This window comes from Verticillium dahliae, genomic scaffold (genome assembly GCF_000150675.1).
Source record: "Verticillium dahliae VdLs.17 supercont1.28 genomic scaffold, whole genome shotgun sequence".
Lineage (NCBI taxonomy): Eukaryota > Fungi > Ascomycota > Sordariomycetes > Glomerellales > Plectosphaerellaceae > Verticillium > Verticillium dahliae.
The window spans coordinates 330,439-353,847 of record NW_009276942.1 but is presented as its reverse complement, the minus strand read 5'-3'; the positions used below and the strand labels follow the sequence as shown (position 1 = coordinate 353,847).

At 54.0% G+C, this 23,409-nt stretch overlaps 7 protein-coding genes across 7 annotated transcripts; 1 reads left to right on the top strand and 6 right to left on the bottom strand.

Annotated features, from left to right (window-relative positions):
• Positions 1-1,597: 1,597 nt before the first annotated feature.
• Positions 1,598-3,578, bottom strand: VDAG_09680 (bifunctional xylanase/deacetylase; the record flags this gene model as incomplete). Its single annotated transcript, XM_009658641.1, has 3 exons — positions 1,997-3,578; positions 1,721-1,888; positions 1,598-1,658 (listed from the first exon to the last, which is right to left on the bottom strand). The coding sequence occupies exons 1-3, from the start codon at positions 2,815-2,817 to the stop codon at positions 1,598-1,600; spliced, it is 1,050 nt and encodes a 349-aa protein (XP_009656936.1). The 5' UTR covers positions 2,818-3,578.
• A 2,938-nt stretch (positions 3,579-6,516) lies between these two features.
• Positions 6,517-7,920, top strand: VDAG_09679 (polysaccharide biosynthesis protein vipA/tviB; the record flags this gene model as incomplete). Its single annotated transcript, XM_009658640.1, has 1 exon — positions 6,517-7,920. The coding sequence occupies one exon, from the start codon at positions 6,517-6,519 to the stop codon at positions 7,918-7,920; it is 1,404 nt and encodes a 467-aa protein (XP_009656935.1).
• A 283-nt stretch (positions 7,921-8,203) lies between these two features.
• Positions 8,204-9,151, bottom strand: VDAG_09678 (uncharacterized protein; the record flags this gene model as incomplete). Its single annotated transcript, XM_009658639.1, has 1 exon — positions 8,204-9,151. One exon carries the CDS (start codon positions 9,149-9,151, stop codon positions 8,423-8,425), a length of 729 nt encoding a protein of 242 aa, XP_009656934.1. The 3' UTR covers positions 8,204-8,422.
• Positions 9,152-9,655: 504 nt separating this feature from the next.
• On the bottom strand, positions 9,656-12,320 carry VDAG_09677 (sorting nexin mvp-1; the record flags this gene model as incomplete). Its single annotated transcript, XM_009658638.1, has 5 exons — positions 9,656-10,116; positions 10,167-10,760; positions 10,816-10,955; positions 11,014-11,991; positions 12,047-12,320. 5 exons carry the CDS (start codon positions 12,318-12,320, stop codon positions 9,907-9,909), a joined length of 2,196 nt encoding a protein of 731 aa, XP_009656933.1. The 3' UTR covers positions 9,656-9,906.
• A 794-nt stretch (positions 12,321-13,114) lies between these two features.
• Positions 13,115-14,580, bottom strand: VDAG_09676 (54S ribosomal protein L10; the record flags this gene model as incomplete). The annotated part of the gene is made up of 6 exons (XM_009658637.1): positions 13,115-13,691; positions 13,766-14,006; positions 14,062-14,158; positions 14,348-14,401; positions 14,456-14,480; positions 14,543-14,580. 6 exons carry the CDS (start codon positions 14,578-14,580, stop codon positions 13,115-13,117), a joined length of 1,032 nt encoding a protein of 343 aa, XP_009656932.1.
• Positions 14,581-15,459: 879 nt separating this feature from the next.
• On the bottom strand, positions 15,460-17,030 carry VDAG_09675 (UTR2 protein; the record flags this gene model as incomplete). Its single annotated transcript, XM_009658636.1, has 3 exons — positions 15,460-16,355; positions 16,405-16,842; positions 16,904-17,030. 3 exons carry the CDS (start codon positions 17,028-17,030, stop codon positions 15,460-15,462), a joined length of 1,461 nt encoding a protein of 486 aa, XP_009656931.1.
• Positions 17,031-20,188: 3,158 nt separating this feature from the next.
• VDAG_09674 (uncharacterized protein) lies at positions 20,189-21,511 on the bottom strand (the record flags this gene model as incomplete). Its single annotated transcript, XM_009658635.1, has 4 exons — positions 20,189-20,214; positions 20,285-20,402; positions 20,598-21,165; positions 21,438-21,511. The coding sequence occupies 4 exons, from the start codon at positions 21,509-21,511 to the stop codon at positions 20,189-20,191; spliced, it is 786 nt and encodes a 261-aa protein (XP_009656930.1).
• Between the last annotated feature and the right edge of the window lie 1,898 nt (positions 21,512-23,409).

Sequence of the window (23,409 nt, the reverse complement as noted above, 5' to 3'; positions counted from 1 at the left end):
AAGAAATCATGACCTCATCTTGGACTAAGCGAGAAGATAAATGATGACCTGAACTCTCTCAATGAGGGGGTGAATAGAGAGACAATGCAGCAAGTATCGTAACTCCCAGCAAAATATTTGGAGTTGTAAATACGAGGCAAAGAACAACAGAAACAATCAAAACCATGTGGCCCTCGCGTCTAAGAAGCGCGAGGCTGAAAGGAGGTGTTCATCATAGGGCGTGTTTGCAAAGCCACGGTTCTTGGAAGCTGCTGAGCTGGTGGTCTTTGTGCAACAAAGATTGAATTCGAATACGACGCGTCAAGGTAATGGACTTTAACCCGACTCGGTGCGTACCATTTCACCAAGAATTTTGGTTCCTATAGACGTTGGCAGACGCGGGATGCCGCCCGATGTGGAGGCGTTTTTGCTTTGTGCTTGTGTGATGTCAGATCGTACTGCTTATTGGCATAAGTACTGTATTATCAGTTACCTCCAACGCATTTGCACCCCCTCCACATGTACTCGGGTCTTCCCATCAGCCTGCGTCAATCTCTTGTACTCATCCTTGCATGGCAAGGGACGGGACGGCAATTGTAATCCATGCGCAATTAACCATGAATCCGCAACAGCCACAGCTGTTGATGAGCCGTGGAATAGTTGGGGGTTTCCGGGATGCTCGAGGGCTGATCACTACCCACATGGAGTACCGCATATGATTGTCACCCCTGGGTCCTTGCTGTCCCGTACATTGGACTCGCCGGCGTGGAATAATCTTGGCAAAGCTGTGGCTCCCGCAGCTTTCCTTCTCCCAGTATTAGGATCTCTCCCAACAGGGCTCCTCACGATCAGGGTTAGACTCGCTAGTCTGCGGCAAGCATCATCCATGTCTCTTTCGCTTCTTCTGTATCTGGCAGGTCCATGGGTAACTCAATGACCTGATTGATCAATGGCGCGATGACCCAAGAAATACCATTGAACCAACAAAGATCGACAATGGTTCCATGTGCTACCAGCAAGCGAGGTTTGTTGTTCTTTGTCTACTTGGCTGTCGGGCGAATGGTCGCCCGACAGACCTTACCCGGAAGATTTATGACTACTCGGAACATAACCGGTCCTCCGCATCTTGTCCCCTTTCCACTTGTTTAGGGCGCTGTTGACAAGCCATTGGCTCGCGGTCCGGGGAATGATACGTGTGACTCTTGATTATGTGACACGAAGCAGGGCCCGTCCATGGTTCCAAGCCACTACTTGGCGAACACGGCATGTTCATCAGAATTCAATCAAAGTACAGTCAAACAGCTTGTAAAACAATGATGTGATCATAGTGAGGACTAATCTGAACGGGCGCAATGATAGGTGGGTGCAATGGAAGTGATCGGAATTGTGCTTGATGGTGAGCGTGAAGCCATCCATTTCATCAAAATTGGACCTGCTAAGAACCCACAGACATGTGCCAACCTAGTGCTGCGACCCTGACGATTTTCCATGTATTCAACTGACTATCTGGGCATATCGAGGTTTTACATGTACTATGCCGCTTCTCGACAACAAAATACAGCCTCTTCTCGAGCCGTCAAAGCTACTAATACGGTCGAACCATTCAATGCCGAACGTTTCAACCGCAAATGCCGAAAGCGTTCTGACATCCCACGCCACAATGCGCTGCTGAGCTTCCGCTGTTCGTTCGCTTGTCAGCAAGCCGAAGAGTAGGGAGAGAAAGGAAAGGGAGAGAGCATACCAGAAGCCAGACTGCGAACAGCAGTTCTTGTTACCATAATTTTTGCACGAGGCGTTGAATCGTGTGCCACACAGCCCGTTGGTGGTATCACTGAGACCTGCTGGCAACTGCGTGCATGTTCCGTAGCCGGTGTTACATCCCGTGCCGCAGTAGGCTGGACTGGAGCCGCTGCCAAGACCATTAGTCGGCCGAAACAACCCAAGATCGACAATCACTTCTGCAGGCAGGAAGCTTGCGGTGTGTGTCTAAGTGCATGAAAGATCGAGATTGACTCACCAGAAGCCGTAGAATGAACAACAGTTCCCATACTTGGAGCCCTGGCAGGTGAAGCCAGCGGCGCCACCACCGCATGTCTGGTCAGGGGATATCTTAAGACCAGAGTTCGACGTTGGTACGGCAGTGGAGGAAGTTCGTGTTGAGACAGTTGTGGCGCTTGTCCTTGTCGTGCTTGGGCTCGGTTTAACGGGTCGATACCAATTCGCTCTGGGATCCCCGAGGCACTCTCCTACGGTAACCAGGCGATAGCCGCGTGCTTTTGACGTCTCGATCATGTACTGTGTCAGATTTACTACGGTCTGGACGTGTACGTCGTGGGCAAGAACGATGTAGCCCTTTCCCGTAGGATCTTGAGACACTGCCTGGGAAAACCTGTCTTTCGCCGTTTGTATCAGGGTCGGGCTGCCGTACATGTAGTCCTTGGTATCAACATTGACGCCAAGTAGATGGTATCCAAGGGTCTTCATGAGGCTTTGACAGCCTGAAGTCGAAGAGCACTCAAGGAATGGAGCGCGAAAGTACGTGGGAAACCAGCCAAACAAGTTCCGGAAGGCCATTTCGTTATAGATGATCTCAGTACGCTGGATTGTGCTGTTCACTTGATTTAGGTTGCGATGAGACCAGGAATGACTTGCAATCTGATGGCCGGCAGCATGCATGCGTCTCAGAACTGCAGGCCAAGCCATATTGGTGTCGTCGATCCTTTTCTTGCCCTTGTTATTACCAGCGACGAAAAATGTCGCTTGCACATTGAGATTGTCGAGAATATCGAGAATCTGCGATGTGTAGGTAAAGGGACCATCGTCGAAGGTGAGAGCCATGAGGCCCGGTTTTGTGCATTCCGTTATAGTATTGCCTAGAAAGAAGATTAGATGAGAACTGGGGTCTTGTCTCCTGACCAGTAAAGAATGGGTATATACCGTAAGGAACTGTCCCAATCTCGGGGCGTGAAACACTCTCTGTGCTTATTCCAGGGGGTGGAAAGCTGTCGAAACGTTAAGTCAATTGATTGGTATGTGCTAGTTGAAGAGCATAGGATATCTCCTACAAAGTATCACAGCTGTCACTGTAGTCGAGTTGACAGGTAGAACCTGCGCAGTGAGCTGCACTGTTACCACACCAGCCTGCCTCTGAGCAACACTTTCCGGCCGGACAAGAACCGACTCCAGGTCCACATTCGGCACGCTTGACTAAGGGTGAACTGACATTGGCACCCAGAACAATGCTGCCTGACAGCAAAAGGGGCAGGATGGAGTAAATTCTGGAAAGCATTGAAAAGAAGACTGAGGTGATGCCAGCAAGAACAGCAACAGAAGTTGTTCGGCCCTTGACACAGAAAGACCTGGGCTTGGGGACGAGAGTATATTGATATTCTTCGCCCTGACGCGAGGGGTAATATTGGCACTAGAAATACTGGATAAGTTGTATGACATTGCAAAATCAACAACAGCAATGCCGAGGGCTGCAAAGAATTGCCAAGAACGTCGATGGGGAGCTTGGACAAAGCAATAAAGGACAAAGGGGAGGGAAATATTAGGATGGTGGCTGCGTCTTTCACCAAGCCAAGAGGTTGGCCAGAGGCTGAAATTCTTGGATCGGGCCCCAATACACGAGGGCGTGGCGGAGAGGCCAAGCTTGGCATTCAGCGCGGATTGAACAATACGAGCTGATACTTGTGGTTCACGCGAATGTTTTTGATGGTTATGGGCCTCAGTGCCAAGAAATGGCCAAGAAAAAGCCTTGGAGCTTGGTTGACTGCAGCTGGTACCCCTTTCCGAACAGACCTCGAGCTCATGAGGTCTTCTTTGACATTGACTCGTAAAAGTGACGGCATCAAGAAGCAGACCAGAAAGTCTCGTGCCCTATCAATAATGTAGGCATAGGTACTCTGTTCAAGACAAGGAACATTGTCAGTAGTTTAAAACCCAAACAGTTAGAATTACCGCGCAGTAGCTCAAGCGTAACTTGATCTCCATATTCAACATCAAATGCAGTTAATCCGCTGCTTAAGTCTAAAAGCGATTTTCTCTGCTATGGTTCGGCTCAAACGTAAGTACCATGAGCCGATGATCAACTATGCAGACCAAATTGTCGTCGTAAAGAGGAAAAGCTCTTAGAACTGTATGGTTAGGCTCGTGCAGTACCGTTTTTGCTCCCGAATGTCGAACCCAGATCATGACGGGAAGCTCTGCAATCTATCAGCCGCACGCTGTGATCCGATGGTGTTCATTTGACTGGGATCTTGACTGAAAATTCATAGACAGGGGACTGTCTCACACAAAGCTGCGGCTGCCATCCGGTTTAAGACAAACTCTGCAGGTCGCGTGGGACTTTTGCAGAGTGCTCAAGGTGACTGGCAAAACCAGACTCGGGGTTGTGAGGCATCAGTGGTGGGAGTGGCTAGCTGGGATGGGAGAACAAAGATGTAGAAAGAAAGATTGTAGTGTCATCGGGCTGGCCGACGATAAAGAAATCCCGAATATGCTGAAAACTGGATGCATTTAATGTGGCCAGCCGCAATTGTGCTACCTGAACAGTACTCGCCACCCAGTTCAACCGAAAAAAGGCTGCATGAAGTAGATTGGGTAGAAGGATAATAACCATGATGTAGAGGCTGAGCTCGTACACCTTGCTGCCAATACGTTGCATTTCTGGCAACCGCGCGGATGACAATGTTGTCGAGCTGAAGTCGCGGTTATTTGTTAAGATCAATAGAATGTTTAGTTCCCATTCATTCTGCTTCGCATGACATATCGCCACAAAGCACTGCTACACTTGGTGGTGTGCTCGAGCTTTGTTGCACTGGCCCCTTGGCATGTTGGTACAAAGCGTGGCGTAGCGCTAATCGCTGACGCAAAACAGGTGAGTAGCTTCGTGCCTTGCAGTACCTGCATAAAGATCTTTGAGGAAAAAGCAACCAGGGTGGGATTGAGGTAGCGCCAACAGTCGGATGAAAGGACGAGACATGTGAGTTGCAGAGCCCGCCCCCGAGTAGTGGTGGCTTGAGATGATCGGAGGGGTCTACCAATCGGAATCATATACCTAGTAGGCCGACGCAAGGGTTCAGTCCCTTTGTAAGGTCTACAATAGAAGGTGGCAGCCTCCACGTCCTCCAGATGGTCAACCCAGGGGTGCAAGGGGGTGTCAAAACAAGCAACCTGTTGAGAGGGCTTCACTAAACCCCTTGTTCGTCTACTATGAATATATCGAATAGGGGTTCTAACGCCCAGACCGCACAGCCTTCAACGTCTCTCCGTCACGTACTCAAGACAATTAATCATAGCGTGCATAACGGGTCTGTACCGCACTGGTCGCTGTAGGGCTTAGCTGCTGGGATCTCTGATTCCAGTTTTCTGGTTCCTTGTCTGGTCAAAGTCTGGTACCATATGCCATACTGAATCAACCACCTCACTTGATTTGTTCTGGATCCACCAAGAGACATCAACGTCGACAAGAGCTACACACTAAGGGTACAATAGCCATACAAGATGGGCCAAGCCTGAGATGTCGGTCAGGCTTCTGATACTTGTTCTATTCACTGTGTCTGGTCACTGGCCCGGGCCAATGAGTGTCTTTCTTGTGGGCACAGGAGAACCAACCCCGCGCCCCCAATTCTGACACTGCAAGACTTTTAAAGGCCGAGCCTACAACAGACACCTATGCTGCCATTTCCAATAGCTCTGGTGCCATGCGGAAGGTTGGTTTCCTGCCTGACTAGACTCAGGTTTCGCCAACACGGCAACAAGCGTCGGTCGTTGCATGGGATACTCGGGCAATAATCCAAGTCACACAGGCTCATGTTGACGATCATGTCGATCAAGGCTGGCATTCGGCTTGAAGTCATCCGTATCTGTCTTTTCTGAAGATACGCTGGCCAGCTGACACACTACCGTTGTCAATGCGTCTAATGTTCCCTGTCAGATCCGGTTTGAATTGACCACCTTTGATCCTTCGGCACCTCGTAGCCTCAAATTGCTGAAGACGATATGCATGGTGCGTTGTCTTGATTTACCTGAAATTACCATCCCGGGCCAGGCGGAGGTCTGCACGGAACATTCCAACTGCAGCCCAGCCTCTCGTCTCTGCTACCCTTTTAGGTTCGGGTCATCGAGATGAGTATCCGTGAAGTCCGGGCAAGGCGTTTAGGAGGCTGGCGTGGTGTTCATCCAGCCGTGTTAGTTGACTTCTTTTCCTGTACGCCACTTATGCTACCCCTTGTTTGTCTATCCCATTATTACTACTACAAGATACAGAGACCCTTGTTAAGTACCCTTTGATGATAATATGACGAATCTGGCTTTTCTCGTTGCCTTGTTTGAACGCCTCGCTCTCTTCCGCCTGCTAGCTCCCGAGTACCTTGAGCCGACGCTTTCAAGAAGAGCCGCCTTCCCGCCCTCTGAGCTCCAACAGCCACTGATCCATACCGTCTCATCTCTGATTTTCAAGCAAAAAGCCCCAGCATAGTTTATTTACCCATCTTTTTGTCTTTAGTTGCATTTTTCCACTCATCAGTGCCCAACATGGCTACAGGTCCATATCTTGATACCCCTGAGCTGTTCGCAGCTGGTTCATCTCCAGCTTGTCAGTTTGGTGTTCCTTCAGACAGGAAGCTTTCGTGGGTCTACTCGACGGTCGACGAATATTACCCTACGACACCACCCACTGAGCTATGTGAATCCGACGAAGAGCTCTGCGAAGCCGCCTCCAGCTCTGTACACCTTGATCGTGAGCCACTTGTGGCCGTGCTCGGGGTTGGATACGTTGGCGAGCACCTCGTCAGCAACTTTGCTCGCAAGTACGACGTCCTCGGTTTCGATGTCTCGGAAGCTCGAGTGCGGCACCTGGCGGAGACCTTCCCCTCCGACACCAGGGCCAAGTTCACGTGCAGGCCGAAAGACCTCGCCCACGCCACTCACTTTCTCATATCTGTGCCGACACTTCTTCGCCCAGATCAGACCATCGACTCGTCCTTCCTGCGGTCTGCCATTGAGAACATTGCCACCTACGCACGACAGGGCTCTGTAGTCGTTGTCGAGTCGTCTGTTGCGGTCGGCATGACCCGCAGCCTCCTCGGCACCCTTGCTAAGGAACGCGGCTTCTTCGCCGGCATGTCACCGGAACGTGTCGACCCTGGCCGCACGGAACCACCCGCACATGCCATCCCCAAGATTGTATCTGGGTTGGACGACGTGGTTCCTGGGTCTCTGAACGCCATCATCCGGCTGTACTCGCAAGTCTTTGACAAAGTCGTCCCCGTCAGTCGCCCTGAAGTGGCCGAGATGATGAAGTTGTACGAGAACTGCCAGCGCATGATGTGCATAGCTTTCGCCAACGAGATGGCCGATGCCTGCACTCCTCACAAGGTTGACCCATACGAGGTATGCCGCGCGGCGTCAACCAAGCCTTTCGGCTACATGCCATTCGCCCCTTCTCTCGGTGTTGGAGGGCACTGCATACCAGTCAACCCATACTATTTGCTTTCCAACTCAGCATTTCCCTTACTCAAAGCCGCAACAGAAAAGATGCGAGCTCGTCCCGCAGCTGTGGCCGAAAGGGTTGTAGAAGCCCTTTGCAATGATGCAGCGATAGACTGCTCCCAACTCAACACTAGCCGGCCCTCTGTTCTCGTCGTTGGTATCGGCTTCAAGCGTGGTCAATCCCATCTAGCCAACTCTCCTGGTCTCGATTTGGCCCGGAGCTTGGTGCTGACGGAGAAGGTCGAAGTTACCTGGGTTGATCCCCTCGTCAAGCAAGAGGCCGTGCCACAGATCAAAAAGCTGGACGAAACCTCTGAATGGAACAGCGAATCTCTTCGCCAGCGGTTCAACATGATTGTGGTAGCCTTTAGACAGGATGAACTCGACTTCCAGGTGCTTGAGGGCATGGAAGCCAAAGGTGTGCGAGTGGAAATGTGGTGCGACTGAGTGCAAACAGTTCTGCATTCTTGAACGCCAAAGATGCCAGGTCATTCTTTGCTGTGCGATTTTCCATTCTCGGGGTGTGTTTCTCTGGCTAGTCTTAGGAGAGTCATGGTTTGGAAATACACGATGGGCAAGATGGTCTTTTGGAAGGTTAGAATGCTTCAAGCGACCTCAAATACATGACTTAGTATCTTTATGGTACACAGCGCTCGTTCTATGTGCTTGTGAGCTGACGCTTGGCCATACACTCATCAGGTCGGCACTGATCTGGGAGACACAAGGTGTATGATCATTTCTTCTTCATAATGAGCGCTGCCACCGTCGATGGGACTCCTCTTGGAATGATTGTATGCTGTAGGCAGTCGTCTTATCATGTATGTCTAGCTCTTCACCGCACTTGTACCTTTTCAGTGAGCAAAACCGCGCAAGATAACCGAGCGACTTGTTCATCAGCAACAACCCCATGACTGGCAACCTAGCAGATCAACTATCTTCCAGTCGTCTATCATAATGCCAAGGCCCCAATAGCTCCTATCGCAGCAATCACGGCAGCGGCAGCTCCGGTCAGCCTGCTCGCCCCATTGGCACCCGTCACCTCAGGAGGCGACGTGGTAGTTACCGTAGTAGGTCTCGTGGTCTCGTTTTCAGATACCAGGCTCGTCAGCGCCTCGGAAGTAGGCGTCGCTCTGGCAGCCGAGGGGGTAGTGGAGGGAACCGTGTCCAGAGGGGCGAACGTTGTGACACCCGGTCCGGTGAAGAGAACACCGTATCCATCAGGACAGCCTTCGTACTGGTCGTTGCCGATCAAGTTGGCCGTCAGCGTGGCGTTGTTACACTCGTATGTGAATGTGCCGCCGAGCGCACTGCTGATGCTGGACCACCAGCTTGTGTGGCTGGAGTAGAAAGGGGTGACAAGCTCGGAGAGACTGGCGGGGTATGTCATGGTGCACCACACGCCGCCCGGGCCGGACGACTCCGAGGGGGTGGTGAATGGGTTGGCTTCCATCCACTCTGATAAAGCTGGTGCGGGCTTGGGAGCATCGGCCTCGAAGACGTCGTTCATGCCTTCAATACATACGCCAAGGTCGCCCCCTAGAAACTCTCCATCTTTGTGAGGCTCATCAGCATCATCTTGGCGTTTGGAAAGACTTTGCAGAGGGTTGGGGCTTATGGCTTGGGAAGCCGTGGCCGTTGCGGTCAAGAAGCCCAAGATGAAGAGAGACGAGTGATGCATCGTGTCTCTTGTGGAATAGCGTAATTTTGAGAATCGAGTGATATGCGCGGATGCATATGTTCCATGTCCAGCTTCCCGCAACGGCTATTGATCGCCAGCGAGCCGCCTGGCTTTATGATTTCAACGTCGTCTGATATCGTACGTTTCTGTCGGCAGCAAAGATGTTACCGTCTCCACGGAAGGATGGCTGGCCCCAGTTTACCAAGGCAGTGCTCTGCGGCACAGTCGCTATTCATTTCCTTGACTACCAAAATGGCCCAGCACCGCAAAATAAGCAGGGGACCACATGAGCCTAGCATCCTTGCGCAGCTCCTGCGCACAATTTGCGTCGCAGTGCCAAGTATTATCCTGAAGGAATGCTCACGACCCAAGACCTTTCTTTGTCGCTAGATGTACTTACCAGAATCACCACGGCCGAATGCGAAAAACACATGGCGCGCAACAGCAACAAGTTGAAATGGCAACACGGACGAGTAGATATTGAAAGCAGTCTGCGCAGAGGGTATACAGCAACAGAATGTCTGAGAGAATGATGACTGTACACGATGGCTAGAACAATGCGAAAACCAAAAAAAAAGGACGACGGACCAGGTCTCGTACAACGATACAGGCATACCACACCACCTGGCCCCTTCTCATCTACATCAACCGCCATATCGCTTCAAGTAAAGAGAGATGGGATGCGGGCTCGAAAATACAAGCTGCCGAGAAAAACAAATCAATGGCCAAGACACAGATGCCGGTCAAGCTGGTGACTAGTCGCCGAGAGGCATGCCGTCGAGCTCGTCAAGTAGACGGCGCCAGTTGTCTGCCAACATCTCCGAGTACTTGACCCTCTCCTGGGCCCAGTCCTGGTTCCATCGGGACACGTGGTACTGGGTCGACTGGAAGTAGATGAGCTCGTCGCGAATGCACTCCTTGACGAAGATGGACCTGTTGTGCTGATTGACAATGGATTCCTTGTCCTGTCAAATGTTAGTGTTTGGCGTTTAATGAAATCTTCTCGGCTTCTCACCTTAATAATGGCCTCGACCACCTTCTCAATCTCGCCCGGCTTGACGAGGCCATCCGGCTTGCCGCGGAGATTCGCAAGTTTGCTCTCGTTAGTTTGTATCCTCCGTTCCAGGTAGGGAATGTTGTCTTTGTCCAGTCGATCGCGTCGTTCAAACATCTCACGAATGGCGACGAGTGAGTCACGCTGTCGCTTCAGGTCCTCCAGTACGCCCTGATCCCAGGCTTTGCTCTCATCCTCCATCAGGCTCTGGCAAGTCTTGAGGTGCTTGCTCATGGCGGTGAGGCCGTCGTTGAGCAGTGGCACGTCATTCGTGTCGGTGGCATACGTGTCGTTGCTGAGCTCGGTCAATGACTGGAGTGACAGAGCAATACGTGCGTGGTCGGCCGCTACGCCGTCACTACGCTTCACAAGACGGTCCATAATATTGCAGACATTGATGTAAAGCTCAGCTGAGCGTCTGACGCCAGTCCTGCTGCGGTCGAATAATTCTTCTAACGTAGCCGGCAGAGAGTCTTCAAGCCCGGGGGGCAGAGTGCGCCCAACAAACTCGTCTTGCACCGAGATTGTAGCTTGCTTCCGCCAGACAGTGAGCTCCTACAGTCTGATCAGCATGCAAGATCAGCGTCAGAATTGGGTGAGTCAAGCATACGGTTGGCACGGTGAGAAACATGATGACGAGCTGTTCTTGTCCCAAGATGGGATGGCGTACAACAGCGTTGAGAAACCGCGCGAGCCCACGACGTCGCTTCTCGATGAACGCGCCGTCATTGGAGAGATGGTTACCGTTGACTTGGGGGCACAGAGCATTAGTCAGAAGTCTTCAAGTCGGACAGGAAAGTCTACTAACCTGCAACACGCTTTGGCGGCAAGAGAGGGAGTACACGGAAAGGGTATCGTTTGTGCAAGCAATCCAGAAGCCACACAAAGTCGCTGTACCTGCGAACCACCTTACTTCCTCTTCGGGAGGAGGATACTTCGTAATTGTGATGCTGGAAGAAGAAAAGGCCCTCTTTTTCTGGCATCAGGGAAACGACAATGTTCTCCTCGACAGCGCCGCCGGTGCGGTTGCTCGGCAGCGGCCGCAGCGAAGGCGTGATCGTAGCCTCCGCAGCGGCCAGATGCCTGTTGGGCTCGCCAGCGGCACCAAATGGGCTCGGCAGTACGGGGTTGGGCTGGGGCTCCGCGAAACCGCCGCCGACATTGCTTCCATCGAAGAAACCACCGCCCCAGCCACCGCCAGCAGGCGATGCGCCAACTCCGGTGCTCGTGGGCTGTTGCGGCGAGGCAATGTTGGAGTTGACAGTGGCTGTCGTGTAGGAAGACATTGTGCGCCCCGCTATCGCCGTGCTGGGTGTTGTACCGAATCCTGTCTGGCCATTGCTATCATGGTTGGCCGAGGCAGCGCCATTGGTTTGGGCAGGTCGAGGCGCCGGTGCGTGGTTGTGGTTCTTGTGCAGGTCGGGCGAGCCCCAAGGGTCGTCAGCATCAGGGTACTGCATCGGAGCTTGCGCAATGTTCTTGGGCTTCGCAGGCGACGGTGCGGGCGTCGGCTCCTTGACAGGCGTCTCGGGTGCTTGAGGTGGTTTGGCAGCAAGCTCGGACACCGGAGGCATCGCAGGCTCGGCGGTCACGCCAGCGAGCTTGGGCTTAGGAAGGTCTAGGTTGTTTATGGCAATTAGCTGTGCACCCCCACCGAGATTGCCGATTGAGCTGATAAGAGCCAGAGAGCCAATTGACATGGCAGCGGCCGAGACGTGAGAGAGGGGGCGTGCAGCAGGAGAGGCAGTCGAGTCGAAGAACGGGGGATGGAACCTGAAACTTACTTCTTCGTCGTTCGTCAACACCGTCGAGGCTGATGGCTTCGCCCTCCTGCGCCAGACCGATGAGGGCGAGGAAGACATTGAATTCGTTGCGGCCCACGGCGACGTCATTGCCGTTGGGCGCAATGATGGCCATGATGCTGGCCTGCTCGTCGGCGCCGAGTCTCGCAGCGGCAAAGACCTTGGCGACGCCGCTCGCATTGACTCTGCCGTTGCTGCCATCTTCCTGCACGACGGTATCAAACGTGTCGATGTAGCTATCGGGCGCGTCGGAGGTGGGGAGTAGGGTTCGGAGGACATCGGCGCGGGTTTTCTGCTTGCGAGGCGTGGGCATGTCCCACGGCGAGCCTCCCCCGTCGCCGGAGAAGTCGTCGTCGGCAAAGAGGGAGCTATTCGACTTGTTGGACGGATGTCCCTCATCGAAGAGCGAGTTGCTTGGGGCGCCAGTAGCACTGATGCCCGGAGATTCCTCCGTCGGGGAGGTTCCAAAAAGCGACATGATTGTAGAAAATGTCGTGGTTCGGGGTGCGACAGAGTGTGTGCGTGGCAGAGAAAGTGCGTGGGATAGCGTTCGTCCTTTTGGTCTGGGGGTTCGTCCGCGGGCGGCGCAGAACGAGGCGATCTCGATGCGACTTGTCGGTTGGTAGCCAGAGAGATGGGCAGACAGCAACGAGGAGAGCCAAAAGTCCGTCTAACCAATGAGTAGCGATCCGAGTTCTTCAGTTCCAACAGCGACGCAAAGGCTGATCAACCACACAGCATTCGAGCGAATGTCGTTGAAGACCAGAACGACGACGTGATGCGAGGTTGCCTTGGACTGACTTGAAAGTGGGAGTGGACTTGATTCGTCACGGGCGGGAGCTTGGACGACCTGCAGCAACACGCGCTGGTGCTGGTGCGGAGCAGTGGCTGGGTCCACTCTGGGGGACCCAGCCGCGTATGCGGGCCGAGTGTATGCATCTAACGAGTTCAAGGGGGTCATCATGATGAGGACAATTGGCAAGGGCTGTAATGTGAGTCGCCAGATGGGATTGCTGTATTGCTTCGGTGGTCTTGGTTTGTACACAGAATGATCATGGTATTGTACACGTGCCGAAATACACTACAAATTACACATGCCTCGCTCCTTTACCACAGGGCAGCGGTCGCATTCTCTACCTTCTTCGTCTTCTCCTTCTTGAAGGTGCCAACCTTCTCCGTGGGCACCTTGAAGTACAGACTGGGCGACTCGCCAGGCTTCAGCAGGTGGCTCAGGTATCCCCTGTGCGCGGGGTCGCGATAGTACTCAATCTCCCTTCTGCTCGTCGGATCCGGCAACCTCCTGAGAAAGCGTGTCGTCCTAGCAGCAGCCAAGATGCTCTCGACGTGCTCCTTGCCCTGCGGCAGCGGCTTGTCCGAGTTTTCGGTCGTGCCCTTGACGATGCCACGGATGGCCGTCTTGGTATAGTACCGCGCAAGGACCTTTCCGCCGGTCGACTCGATGGCCTGAATGGCCGAGGCCGAGGCGCGGGACACCAGAATGTCAATGGGCTGGCGCAGAGCCTCCTTGCCGCCGCCGAGGATCTTGACGCCGTCCTTGATGGTGCCCACGAGGTTGGACTCGACAAGCTCTTTCACGGTGATTCGTTTCGTGGGGTCGATGCGGCCGGCGTCGATCCACTGCTGGAGTTTATCGAGGTTGATCTTGGACATGACGGGGGCGCGCCTGTTTCCAGTTAGCCTCGACAACAATACTCTGGGCTTCTCGTAGGGAGCCAGAAATGCATCCTATCCACGAACCTGTTCTCAAAACCCTTCGTTCCCCTCTGTACCACCAGCGGCGTCTGACCACCCTGGAACCATGGCTTGACCTTGCCGTGCTGTCCCTGGCCCTTGTGACCGCGTCCTGAAGTCTTGCCCTTGCCTGACGAGGCACCACGACCAACACGGATTCGCTTATTGTAGGCCCCCTTGTTATCGCTCAGATTCGCCAGAATAGAGGCGTGTCGAGTGCCAATGGACAGGCTCGCGAAGAGGGAGGCTAGGTTGAGGGTCGTCGCCGCAGGTCGAAGGGCACGGCTGCAGCATGCAGCCACCTGAAGGGGTGAGATTCTCGGGGGCATCGTGAATACGTGTGCGGCTGCCGGCGGCTTCGTCGTCGTCGTCGTCGTCGGACAGCTGTATCGCGCGAAGCTCCAAATTTCGAAGCACGGCCGTTAGAATGGGAACTTCTTGCAGGTCGCGCATGAGCCAATTGAATCACGTGCGCGTCTCCAAGGTGTGGGGACCAGCGTCCAATCCTGGTGACATAAGCAAGCAGAGCGATCTTCTGTTGCGGCTAATATGGAGCGCTGGGTAATATGGGCGAAAGGATCACCGTACTGCAATCGCAGTGTAGAGTGGACCCAGCGGTTCCTTGTCAATCATGACGAGAATCTATGAATCGCTTTCAATAACATTTCCGCGATGTCACTTTGATTCAGATCTGACCCGGAACTCAAAGTCAATCTCGTAACTCCACATCGTTAATTAATTGACGGTCCGCAGATTAAGATTGAGCTGTGCGATGGTGCTCACATGCATTGGAACTGCTTATCCTCCGTCGGCACATGCATCTCGCCTTCGGTGCATTTCACCCAGTCTACAGCCTCGTCTCGATCGACATTTGACAAGGAGAATTGTGACACAGTTTCCCGGTCGATCCGCAAGAATGAGCCTATAGCCTCTAACTGACAAGATGAACTTTCCATCGAGAGGACAATGATCAGGAACAGTCGGGAGCTAACAACGGGCCCGAGGCGCACGTGTTGGTGCATCAAGGCAAGCAGCTCCTTATGGCGAACCACGGTCGATAGGCAGTATGGTATGTTCATCCTTACCAGAGCAGCCTAGGTCCCTGCTAGTAAGCTCCTGCTCAATGTAAATAGCCAGAATCGCAACCAGACTGCTCAGTCTGTTGCGGTTACAATCATTGACGAGTGTACAAACATTTTAAACCAGAGCATATGCAGGCTGAGGTTCAGCTCATAGTAGCGTCAGCGAATCAGCACGACGGTCGTCGGATCGCATGAGACATTGACAACTCATACGACAAACACGTGTCCGTCAGCTTGTATGTATATAAGACGGCTGGTCGTCCGTTGATGTTTATTATGTGCTGGGGTCAATTGTCTGCTACAATGACAGAGCTGTTCTTGGAAAAAATATAAGGAGCGGACGGCACATGCCATTACTCCAAAACCACACACAGAGACATCATTCATCACCGCGAGAAACTCTCCACTCGCACAGTCTGAGGCCCACCAAAACAAGTATGCCGGTAAAACAGCGTGGTGACGGCAAAGCGAGGTCCGCAAACCTGAATACCGCCACAGAAGCCCCATGACCGACCCGGAAGAAAAAGAAGAAGATCAAGAACATCCAATCCAGTGAGAAAACACGCTTATGCAACCAAAAGAAGACAAGAACATCAAGCGTCAAGGACGATCAGCACCTCAGAGGCGGTACAGACCGGCCAGCACGGCAAGACCCGCGAGGGCGCTGAGGCTTTGGGTCAATCCCAGGCTAGAAGCCATGCTTGGCGAGTCACTCGAGCCACTCGAGCCAGTGCTAGAGCCCTGGCCCTGGGAATTGCCACCGCAGTTGCCCATGTCTTGGTTGAATTCGGACGAGTCGCAGTTGCTGTCGTCGATCGGACCTGAGGAGCCAATGTCAGATCCACTGCTGCCGCTGTCATCGCCGCCGCCGCTGCCGCTGCCGCTGCCGCTGCTGCTGTCGCCGTCCTCGCCATGCGTGACGCCACCGCCAGGGTTGGCAGCACCTGCGCCGGGGATTTGGTTGGAGCTCGCGCCCGTATTGGTGGCTGATGCAGCAGACTTGGTCTTGGTCGCGGAGTCAGTCTCCTTGCCGTCGTCGTTTTCCTCGGTATCGCGGCCACTGCTTGTGAAGCTCTTGAGCTTCGTGTCCGCGTCGCCGTCGATGACGGTATTGTTCCTGCCGAGCCAGTTGTCGTAAATGTAGCTCTTGCCGTTGTTGGTTCCAGGCGCGCTCTTGGCATCCCAGCACTTGATCTCGACGTCGCTGACGGCAGCGTAGAAGTAGCCGACCTTCTTGATGTCTTCGTGTTCCCAATCAATCACACCACCGGCCCAGTCGATTGTGCCCTTGGCGTTGCTCTCGAGGCCGCCGGGCCAGATGGACAGTTGCACACGCGCCGGAGTCTGGGGGAAGTCCCAGCCTTGGGTGGTCTCGTTCCAGGTATCCTTGCGCTCCTTGACACGGCCAACCTGTCCATTGACGAGCCAGGTAATCTTGTCGGGGGTCCACTGAATCTCGTACTCGTGCCAGTTGTTGAAGGTATCCGATAGAGTGATGTTCTTCGATTGGTCGTCTGCACACGATTAGCATGAATCCGCTGGACAAACTGGGAAAGTACTTACAGAGAGGAATGCCCTGGAAGTAATAGTTGGTTTGCGATGTCTTGAGGTCGACGCCAACCCATTCATAGTCAATCTCGTCCTTGACATCGCTGAGCAGGATGAAGGCCGTCACGACACCCCGACCGCGCGACGTCTTCATGCGGGCCTTGACACTGCCGTACCACATGTAGTGTGAGCTGGCCATGACGGTACCAACACTGCCCTTGGGCATCGTGAGGAGCACATTGCCGCCAGCCTCGACGGCCTCTCCTTGCACCACCCAGTCGGCCTTGTCGCCGTCGCCAAGGTACTTGCTGACGTCGACGATGCTATCTATGCTGTCCATTTTCATGTTCATGTCCTTGCAGACGGGCGCAGGCGCGCACGAGTCCAACGAGAAGGACATGCGAGGGTCACATCCACCGAGGCAGTAGGCACCGACACCGCAGGCGCCATATTCTGTAAAGGAGTGTATTAGTATCATCGGCCAACAATGGAAAGGTCTACGCGATACACGTACGGGAACAGCAGGGGGCTTCTTCGGGGCACTTCTTTGTCAAAGAGCAAGAAGCCTGGTCCGAGGACTGAGCGATGACGGTGGCCGCACCGAAGAGGGCAGCAGCTAGTGAGACGGTAGAGAACTGCATTTTGAACCGAGTTCGCTGGATGTCGATATTGGTGATGTTGCGGATACTGGAAAAGATCGCAGATCGAAAGAGATTCGCGACTTAAGATAAGGCGACGGCCGGTTGTAACGACTGAAGTGTTGGGACGATGGCCCTTGATCAAGCACAGGCGCTTGTCAATGGTATGCGAGGAGACCAGATGGAATGCCTGGAATGCTAAGACAATTACAGCCCCGCTTAGAAGGGAGACTGCGATTGAGCGTATCGACTGGTGCGGACCCGAAGACTTGGCTCGAAAGCAGTGTTTTCAAAAGCTTATGAGACAAGAGTTCGACGACCAAAGTACGTGTAACGCAAGCTGCTGTATCGTCCCGAGAGACGGTGCCTTAGATCTGTATGACGTTCAGGCGTTGAGGCTTGCAGGTCGCAGGTGATGGCGCGTAGCGATCCGGGGAAGACTGGTACAAGATGGTTGTACAGACAGCTGAGACAGGCGGATGGTGGGGGATCCTGCAGAAAAATGTCGAAGAAAAGGAATATATCCACGAGGAGCGAGGGAGGAGAAGAAATTCGGTCTGAAACGAGTGACGACCTGTTGATTATTCTGACTCTGACAGGACTCGAAGAAAACGTGGGAAGTCGACGCCTAGCCTGGAGTAGGAGTGGGAAGGGAGAAATGGGCAGCTGAGAGGGAGCGGACGACGGAATTCACATCCACCTGGGCCCCCCTAGGAGAGCACAGCGGAGAGGTGCCCATCCTACCAACACATTCAGTCCAGCCCTGGGGCGCGGAAAGACGCTAACGAGCAAAATGGGCAAAAGGAGGGGGGCCATCGGCGGCTTGTTGGACTGCAGTGCCAATGGTGATGTGCACTGGGGGACATCTTTTGCTGGAGTTATTACCCCTTTCGGGAATGGCGCGAGATGGACCCGGGGCGAAGAGGGCACCCTTGCTTAGTGACCAGGGGCAGGGGCAGCAGCACGCCTAAGGTAACCGATTGCACAGCGTCCTCGCCGCTTTGCTCTGGCTGTTGTGAGTGAGATACTTTGGTGGAGCCCCACAGCGTACATGGGTACATTTTTGTGCAATGGTGCGTGACACTTGTGGGGAAAATGTGCCCACTACAGTCATGTCAGAGGGCTGTACCTATCCGTTAAGGGCGTCATCACGGTTGCGGGCTGCTTTGCGTCACGAACATGCTGCTCTTTCACAGCAATGCTTCGTCTATCGAAACAGACCAACACTGCTTCATCAAACGACTGGCCAGCATAATGCACATATAGACATACATATGCACCCGCCTTGTCATTAATACTGCTGCATACTATGTCTATTCCGTTCTTGAATAATGTGAGTCCGTCTCTCTGGTCCCCACGACCCCCACTTGTCAATATTGTCGTGTTTTCAGGCTCGTTGTATCCGATGGTGAGCAGTAGGTGTTTTCTCAGGTTTCTTCTGTGTCACCTTTAGTTCGGTCCTTCGATTCGATTATATATAGAAGAAATGAGTACCCACGTGTGCTTTCCTGGTACAGCGTTTCAGTGCTAGGCAGGCCTTCATTGTCCACTTACCAGTGCTTCAATGACCGTGGTCCCCTGAGTGCATCTGTCAGAGCTAACGACAATGATACTACAGGCCTCGCAGCCGAGCTTTGGTCCGTATCAGATTCAACTCAATGTCTGTTATCCCAACAAACCCAAACGGATTCCAACAAATCTGGTTAAAGGTAGCCAGCAGGGCGATACCCAGCCGCAGAGCGCGCGTCTGCTTGGGCTAATACGGAGTGGTCTGTAGCATATCAAGCATTTAGGCCTTCGCCTGGATTTCTTCCTCTTTCCAGGTTTCGTCCCGGAGCATGCTCTTCTCAGGCATACTTAGTCGCAAACGATCACCAAGCATAATCGTCAGCGTCGAAAGCAGTCTGTCCTCAGACCTATTGTGAAACCCGCATGGCGCCCCGTATCAAACATCGAAACTGCCAAGTCTAGTCGATGTTTTCCCGTAGAGGAAATTTCCAATTCAAGCTATGCGTTTCTCAATACAATCGTCACCTAGAAGACAGAACAAACCCTCGAGCACAAGACCGTCATCCGACATATCCAAAAACACCGACATCCAGATTATGCCAAAGCGGTCAAACAAACGATAAAAAAAGCTCCATTAGCAGGCCCTAACACAGATGTCTCCATTTACGCGTCCCTACTCATCAGCGAGAGACGACGTCCAGAAGACCTCCACACCCGCCGTTGAGCCACCGTAACGTGGAAACGGCAGGACGTTGCAGATCCAGTGGAGACGAAGCGTTTTTGTGCATGCGTGGCTGGTGGAAGTTATGCATGCCAGGCCAGCCAGCCCCAATTTCCCCAGTCTGGTTCCTGGCTGATGAGTGGCGTCTCGTCAGTGCGCGGGATTGGCTGCGGCCAGGCAGGGCGAACAGCGAATCCGACATGCGATGCCGTCAACCGACCCGGTCAGCGACCCTGACAATGCAAAGGTCAAGTTCGTGCCTGTCAGCTCAAGTCAGCCCCGGAACATTGGCACCACCCTTTTGATATGCCCTCACAAGGGCTAGCTGCAGCAGTGGAATATTGCAAATCATTAAGGGTATAAGCTCCTTGAATCGAAAGTTCGCCTCCCTCCCCCGTCACGACAATTGCCCAACCTGCACCCATGAAAGAAAAACAACAAAAACGATCAGCAGCCCGACCACGCGAGACCGCTTCTGGTGACAGACGACCGTTGGCAGACTCGAATTCATGGAGGCACCGAAACACGATTCCAGCCCCGGCCACAGCCCGTGGCCTGCCCATTCACGCCATCCGACCCAGACCTCGAGAGAAACAAGCATATGACATGGTCGTGCCAAATAAGCAAAAGAAAGCAACAATATCCCTGATGAAAGACCCATTCATAATCAAGACGGAAAGTGGCGGGGTCAGGCTGAGTGAACCCTGACAGCAAGGGCCCACCTTGACCGACAGGAGCCAAGCCGAGGCGTTGGAATCGTTACCGCGACACACACAAGCCCGACACTCCAAACGAACAGCGGACACCCCTTGCGCCCTTAGATTCCCACGAGTGTGTGCTACAGCATGGCAACAGACGCCATGACTGCCATGTCGAATAGGCGCAGTTTTGAGCCCCTAGCAGACCCCGATCCTCTGAAGGCCGTAACAGTTTACCGTGTGCTCTTCGCGCCGAGATCTACCGGCGAATGGCTTAGTATGTTGAAGTTCTCATCAGGGCTTTTTGTCAATGCCAAGCTGAGGCATACCTGGGAAATGCTCTTTGGCGTATTGCTCGCAGGCCTTGGCCGGCTTGCCAACCTTCTGCCCAATAACCTTCCACTTATTGCTCTCGTACTCCTTGATGGCGTTGAGGAGAGCTTGGCTCTGCTGGCAGTTAGCGATGCGCGGAGCGAGACGTCAGCATGTGCATGACAAACCTCGTCTTCGGCAAACTCGGCGTAGTGCATGTCCTTGTACCAGTGCTTCTTGACACTGCCCTCGGTGCGAGTGGGGAAGGTCTAGAAGTACACACGGTCAGTGCCTGGGTGGCCATCTTTGCTCGGGTGGACTGTTACGAACCTTGGCAATCTCAGCCCAGCTGTTGCCCGCGTCTCGCATCTGCTTGAGGCGCTGCTCCTCCGCGGGCGTCCATGGGGTGTTTGTTCTGCTCTTCTTTGCGGGCGGAGGCTGAACGGGCGCAGCACCAGCGTCATCGGAGACCGCTGGGGGAGCTGCAGCAGCGGCTGGCACGGGCACGGTCGCCGGCGCGGCAGTTGGGGTGGGAACTGTAGCGGCGGGAACAGGGGGGGTAGCTGTCACGGCTGGCGAAGCTGTTGAGGGTGCCGGCCTCTTGCGCTGGCGACTGGGGGCCGGTGTTGCGACAGCAGGTTGGGCCTGCTGAGTGGCCGGCTGAGTTTGTGACGAAGGCTGCTGCTGGGCAGGCTGCTGCTGAGTCACACCCATGGCAGGCTGTCCGGGAGTAGCATGGTGCTGCTGCTGTTGGTGCTGTTGATGCTGCTGTTGCTGGTGCTGCTGGTGCTGCGCGGCAGGACTGCCTTGAGGAGGACCATATTGGAATTGGCGCTGGTCCCGATGCTGCATATCAGGCTGCTGCTGGGTTTGCTGCGCCTGATAAGGATGTTGGGAGCTGGAAACAGAGGGCAGTCAGCAAGAAGTCCCCGGATGAGGCTCACAAAAAGCTCGGCGCATTTGAATGGGTTATTGATCTAAGTGCTTGTATGTGAGAGCCCTCAAGCCTGTGGCCAGGATGTTGGCAGCGAAGGGGCCGGACATGCAATGCAGCTCAGAGACGTGGATGATGGATTAGCAGCCCTTGAGAGGGTGCTGCAAAGGACGTGAAAGGCGCCCAATGGAGTAGATAGGTTGAAATGAGACTCGGAGTAAATGTATTGTACTTACTGGATCTCGTTCGGCTGATGAGTGGAGTTGGAGTAGATGTACTCCGGCACGGGGCCGACTTGCCACTGCTGCATTTTCTGGAGGGTACTTGATCAGCTTTTGGTACACTGGTGAATAAAATACACGAGACGCGCAACGCGCAACGCGCAGGCCAGCTGTGACAAAGAGATGCAGGATCGCTAGGGTGTGTAGCCGTTGGTCGTACACCAATATAACAAAATCTCACAAAAGTGTGAAGACGATGAATCGCACGCGAGGCTCGATGATTGACTTTGCTCCGTGACGATCGGCCAACATCAAGTCATTGACGTGCGATGCCTAGGTGGTGGTGTGTGGGTGTGCGTGTCTGTGTCTGTGTCGCGATGACGCGGGTCGGGACGCGACTCAATCCACCCGTTGACCCCAGCCGTGAAAATGCTTTCAGACCCCCATGTTGTGGTACCCGCGACAAATGTGTTCCGACGTAAACCGGTACGTGCCAGTCGCGCTTGGGGGTTTCTGGCTGGGGAGGGGGGGGTGAGGTACCAGGAGGTTGTGGACGGGGATTTCAGGTCGAGTGACGGAAGGAAGCGATGAAGGAGAGACATGAGGTACTTACGGGCGATGTAGCGTGGGCTTTTGGGTGAGGGTTGATGTGGTATCGGAGTGCCAGGGACGAAGGTATTTCTCCTCGACCGAGTGACAATGGACCTGGGCCTCGCGTGTTTTTGGAGAGGACCAAGGTATCTCGGTGCACGTACCAAAAATGGCGCCTGAACGTGGGCGAGACGGGGGGGGGGGACTGATCGGTAGGGTAAAGGCAGGTAGGTAAGGGTAGGGTACTTCGGAGCGTTGTAAGAGGGAGAAGATTGGAGGTAACGAAAAAGATACTCGCGCGAAGGGTGGATTAAGGTGGTGGCTGGCGTGTGCGCGCTTCAAGTATCCGTACTTTGGGACCTCTGGGGCCTCTGGGACCTTTGGGGCTTGGGGGAGGGAAGAAGAGGCGAGCGAGCCGGAGCCGGGGGGTGTGAGAGGGAAAAAATGGAGACCTTGAGACCTTGGGGATTTTGGAGGTGCCAGGAATGCTTGTTGGCCAAGTCGTAGCGGGCTTAATTGGGGCGGCGCCAGCAAATGGAACTGGAAAATGTAATGTGTGAACAGGTCCAACTGCAGATGCGCGATTGGTGTTGAGGCCCGTGCCGTCGGATTCTTCTTTTCCTTTGCCGTCGGTCAAGTTCAGAAGAGGTCAGAGTGGTGGCAGGAGCAGTGGAAGCAACAATGTTGGTGCCGCCGAGAAATGGTGGGCGCTTCGTGCGGGATGATGTGATGATGATGATGCGGGCTGGCGTCTCACGGGTCAACAAGGGAAGCAGAGCAGGCTCGGGGTGATGAGGTGCGACCGAAACACGCGCGCGCCTGGGCGTGTGTGTGTGTGTGTATGTGTGTCGAGACGCGCGGTCCCGATGCCTTGCGTTGAGAGAACGAGAGACAATACTGATGATTCGAAGCAATGTCGTCGTCTTGTGATAAGAGAGCTCTTCCTCAAGGCAAGAATGGTGGACGATGTACAGTGTGGGATTAGGGTGGCAGGAAGTGAGGGGCCCTTTGGTTCGCAAGGTAGGTAGGAGGTGTACTTGCGAACAGTGTGTGTACTCGCCCTTCGTGTCCTTGATGGGTTTGCCCTGCGTTGACGCAAGCAGCCTGTCGGCGACCAAGTGCTGTCAACTAATGCTCGACGCGATCAATTGAAGAAGCGCGCAACGGTGCAGAGACGTCGAAAACCCTGGGCGCTGATGACTGAACCGCCTTGCGAGTACTTCGTGAGGTGCAACGGTGCTGTGGACCGGGACAGGCGATGGGGGTGGATTGAGGTGACGTCTGTGAAGAGACCAGTACTGGAGACCCTGGAGATAGCGACTATGTACCTCAGGTCGAAGTAACTTCCTGGTGATGCATGGAGAGGAGGCGCGCCGGGGTCGAGCGGTGGATGAAT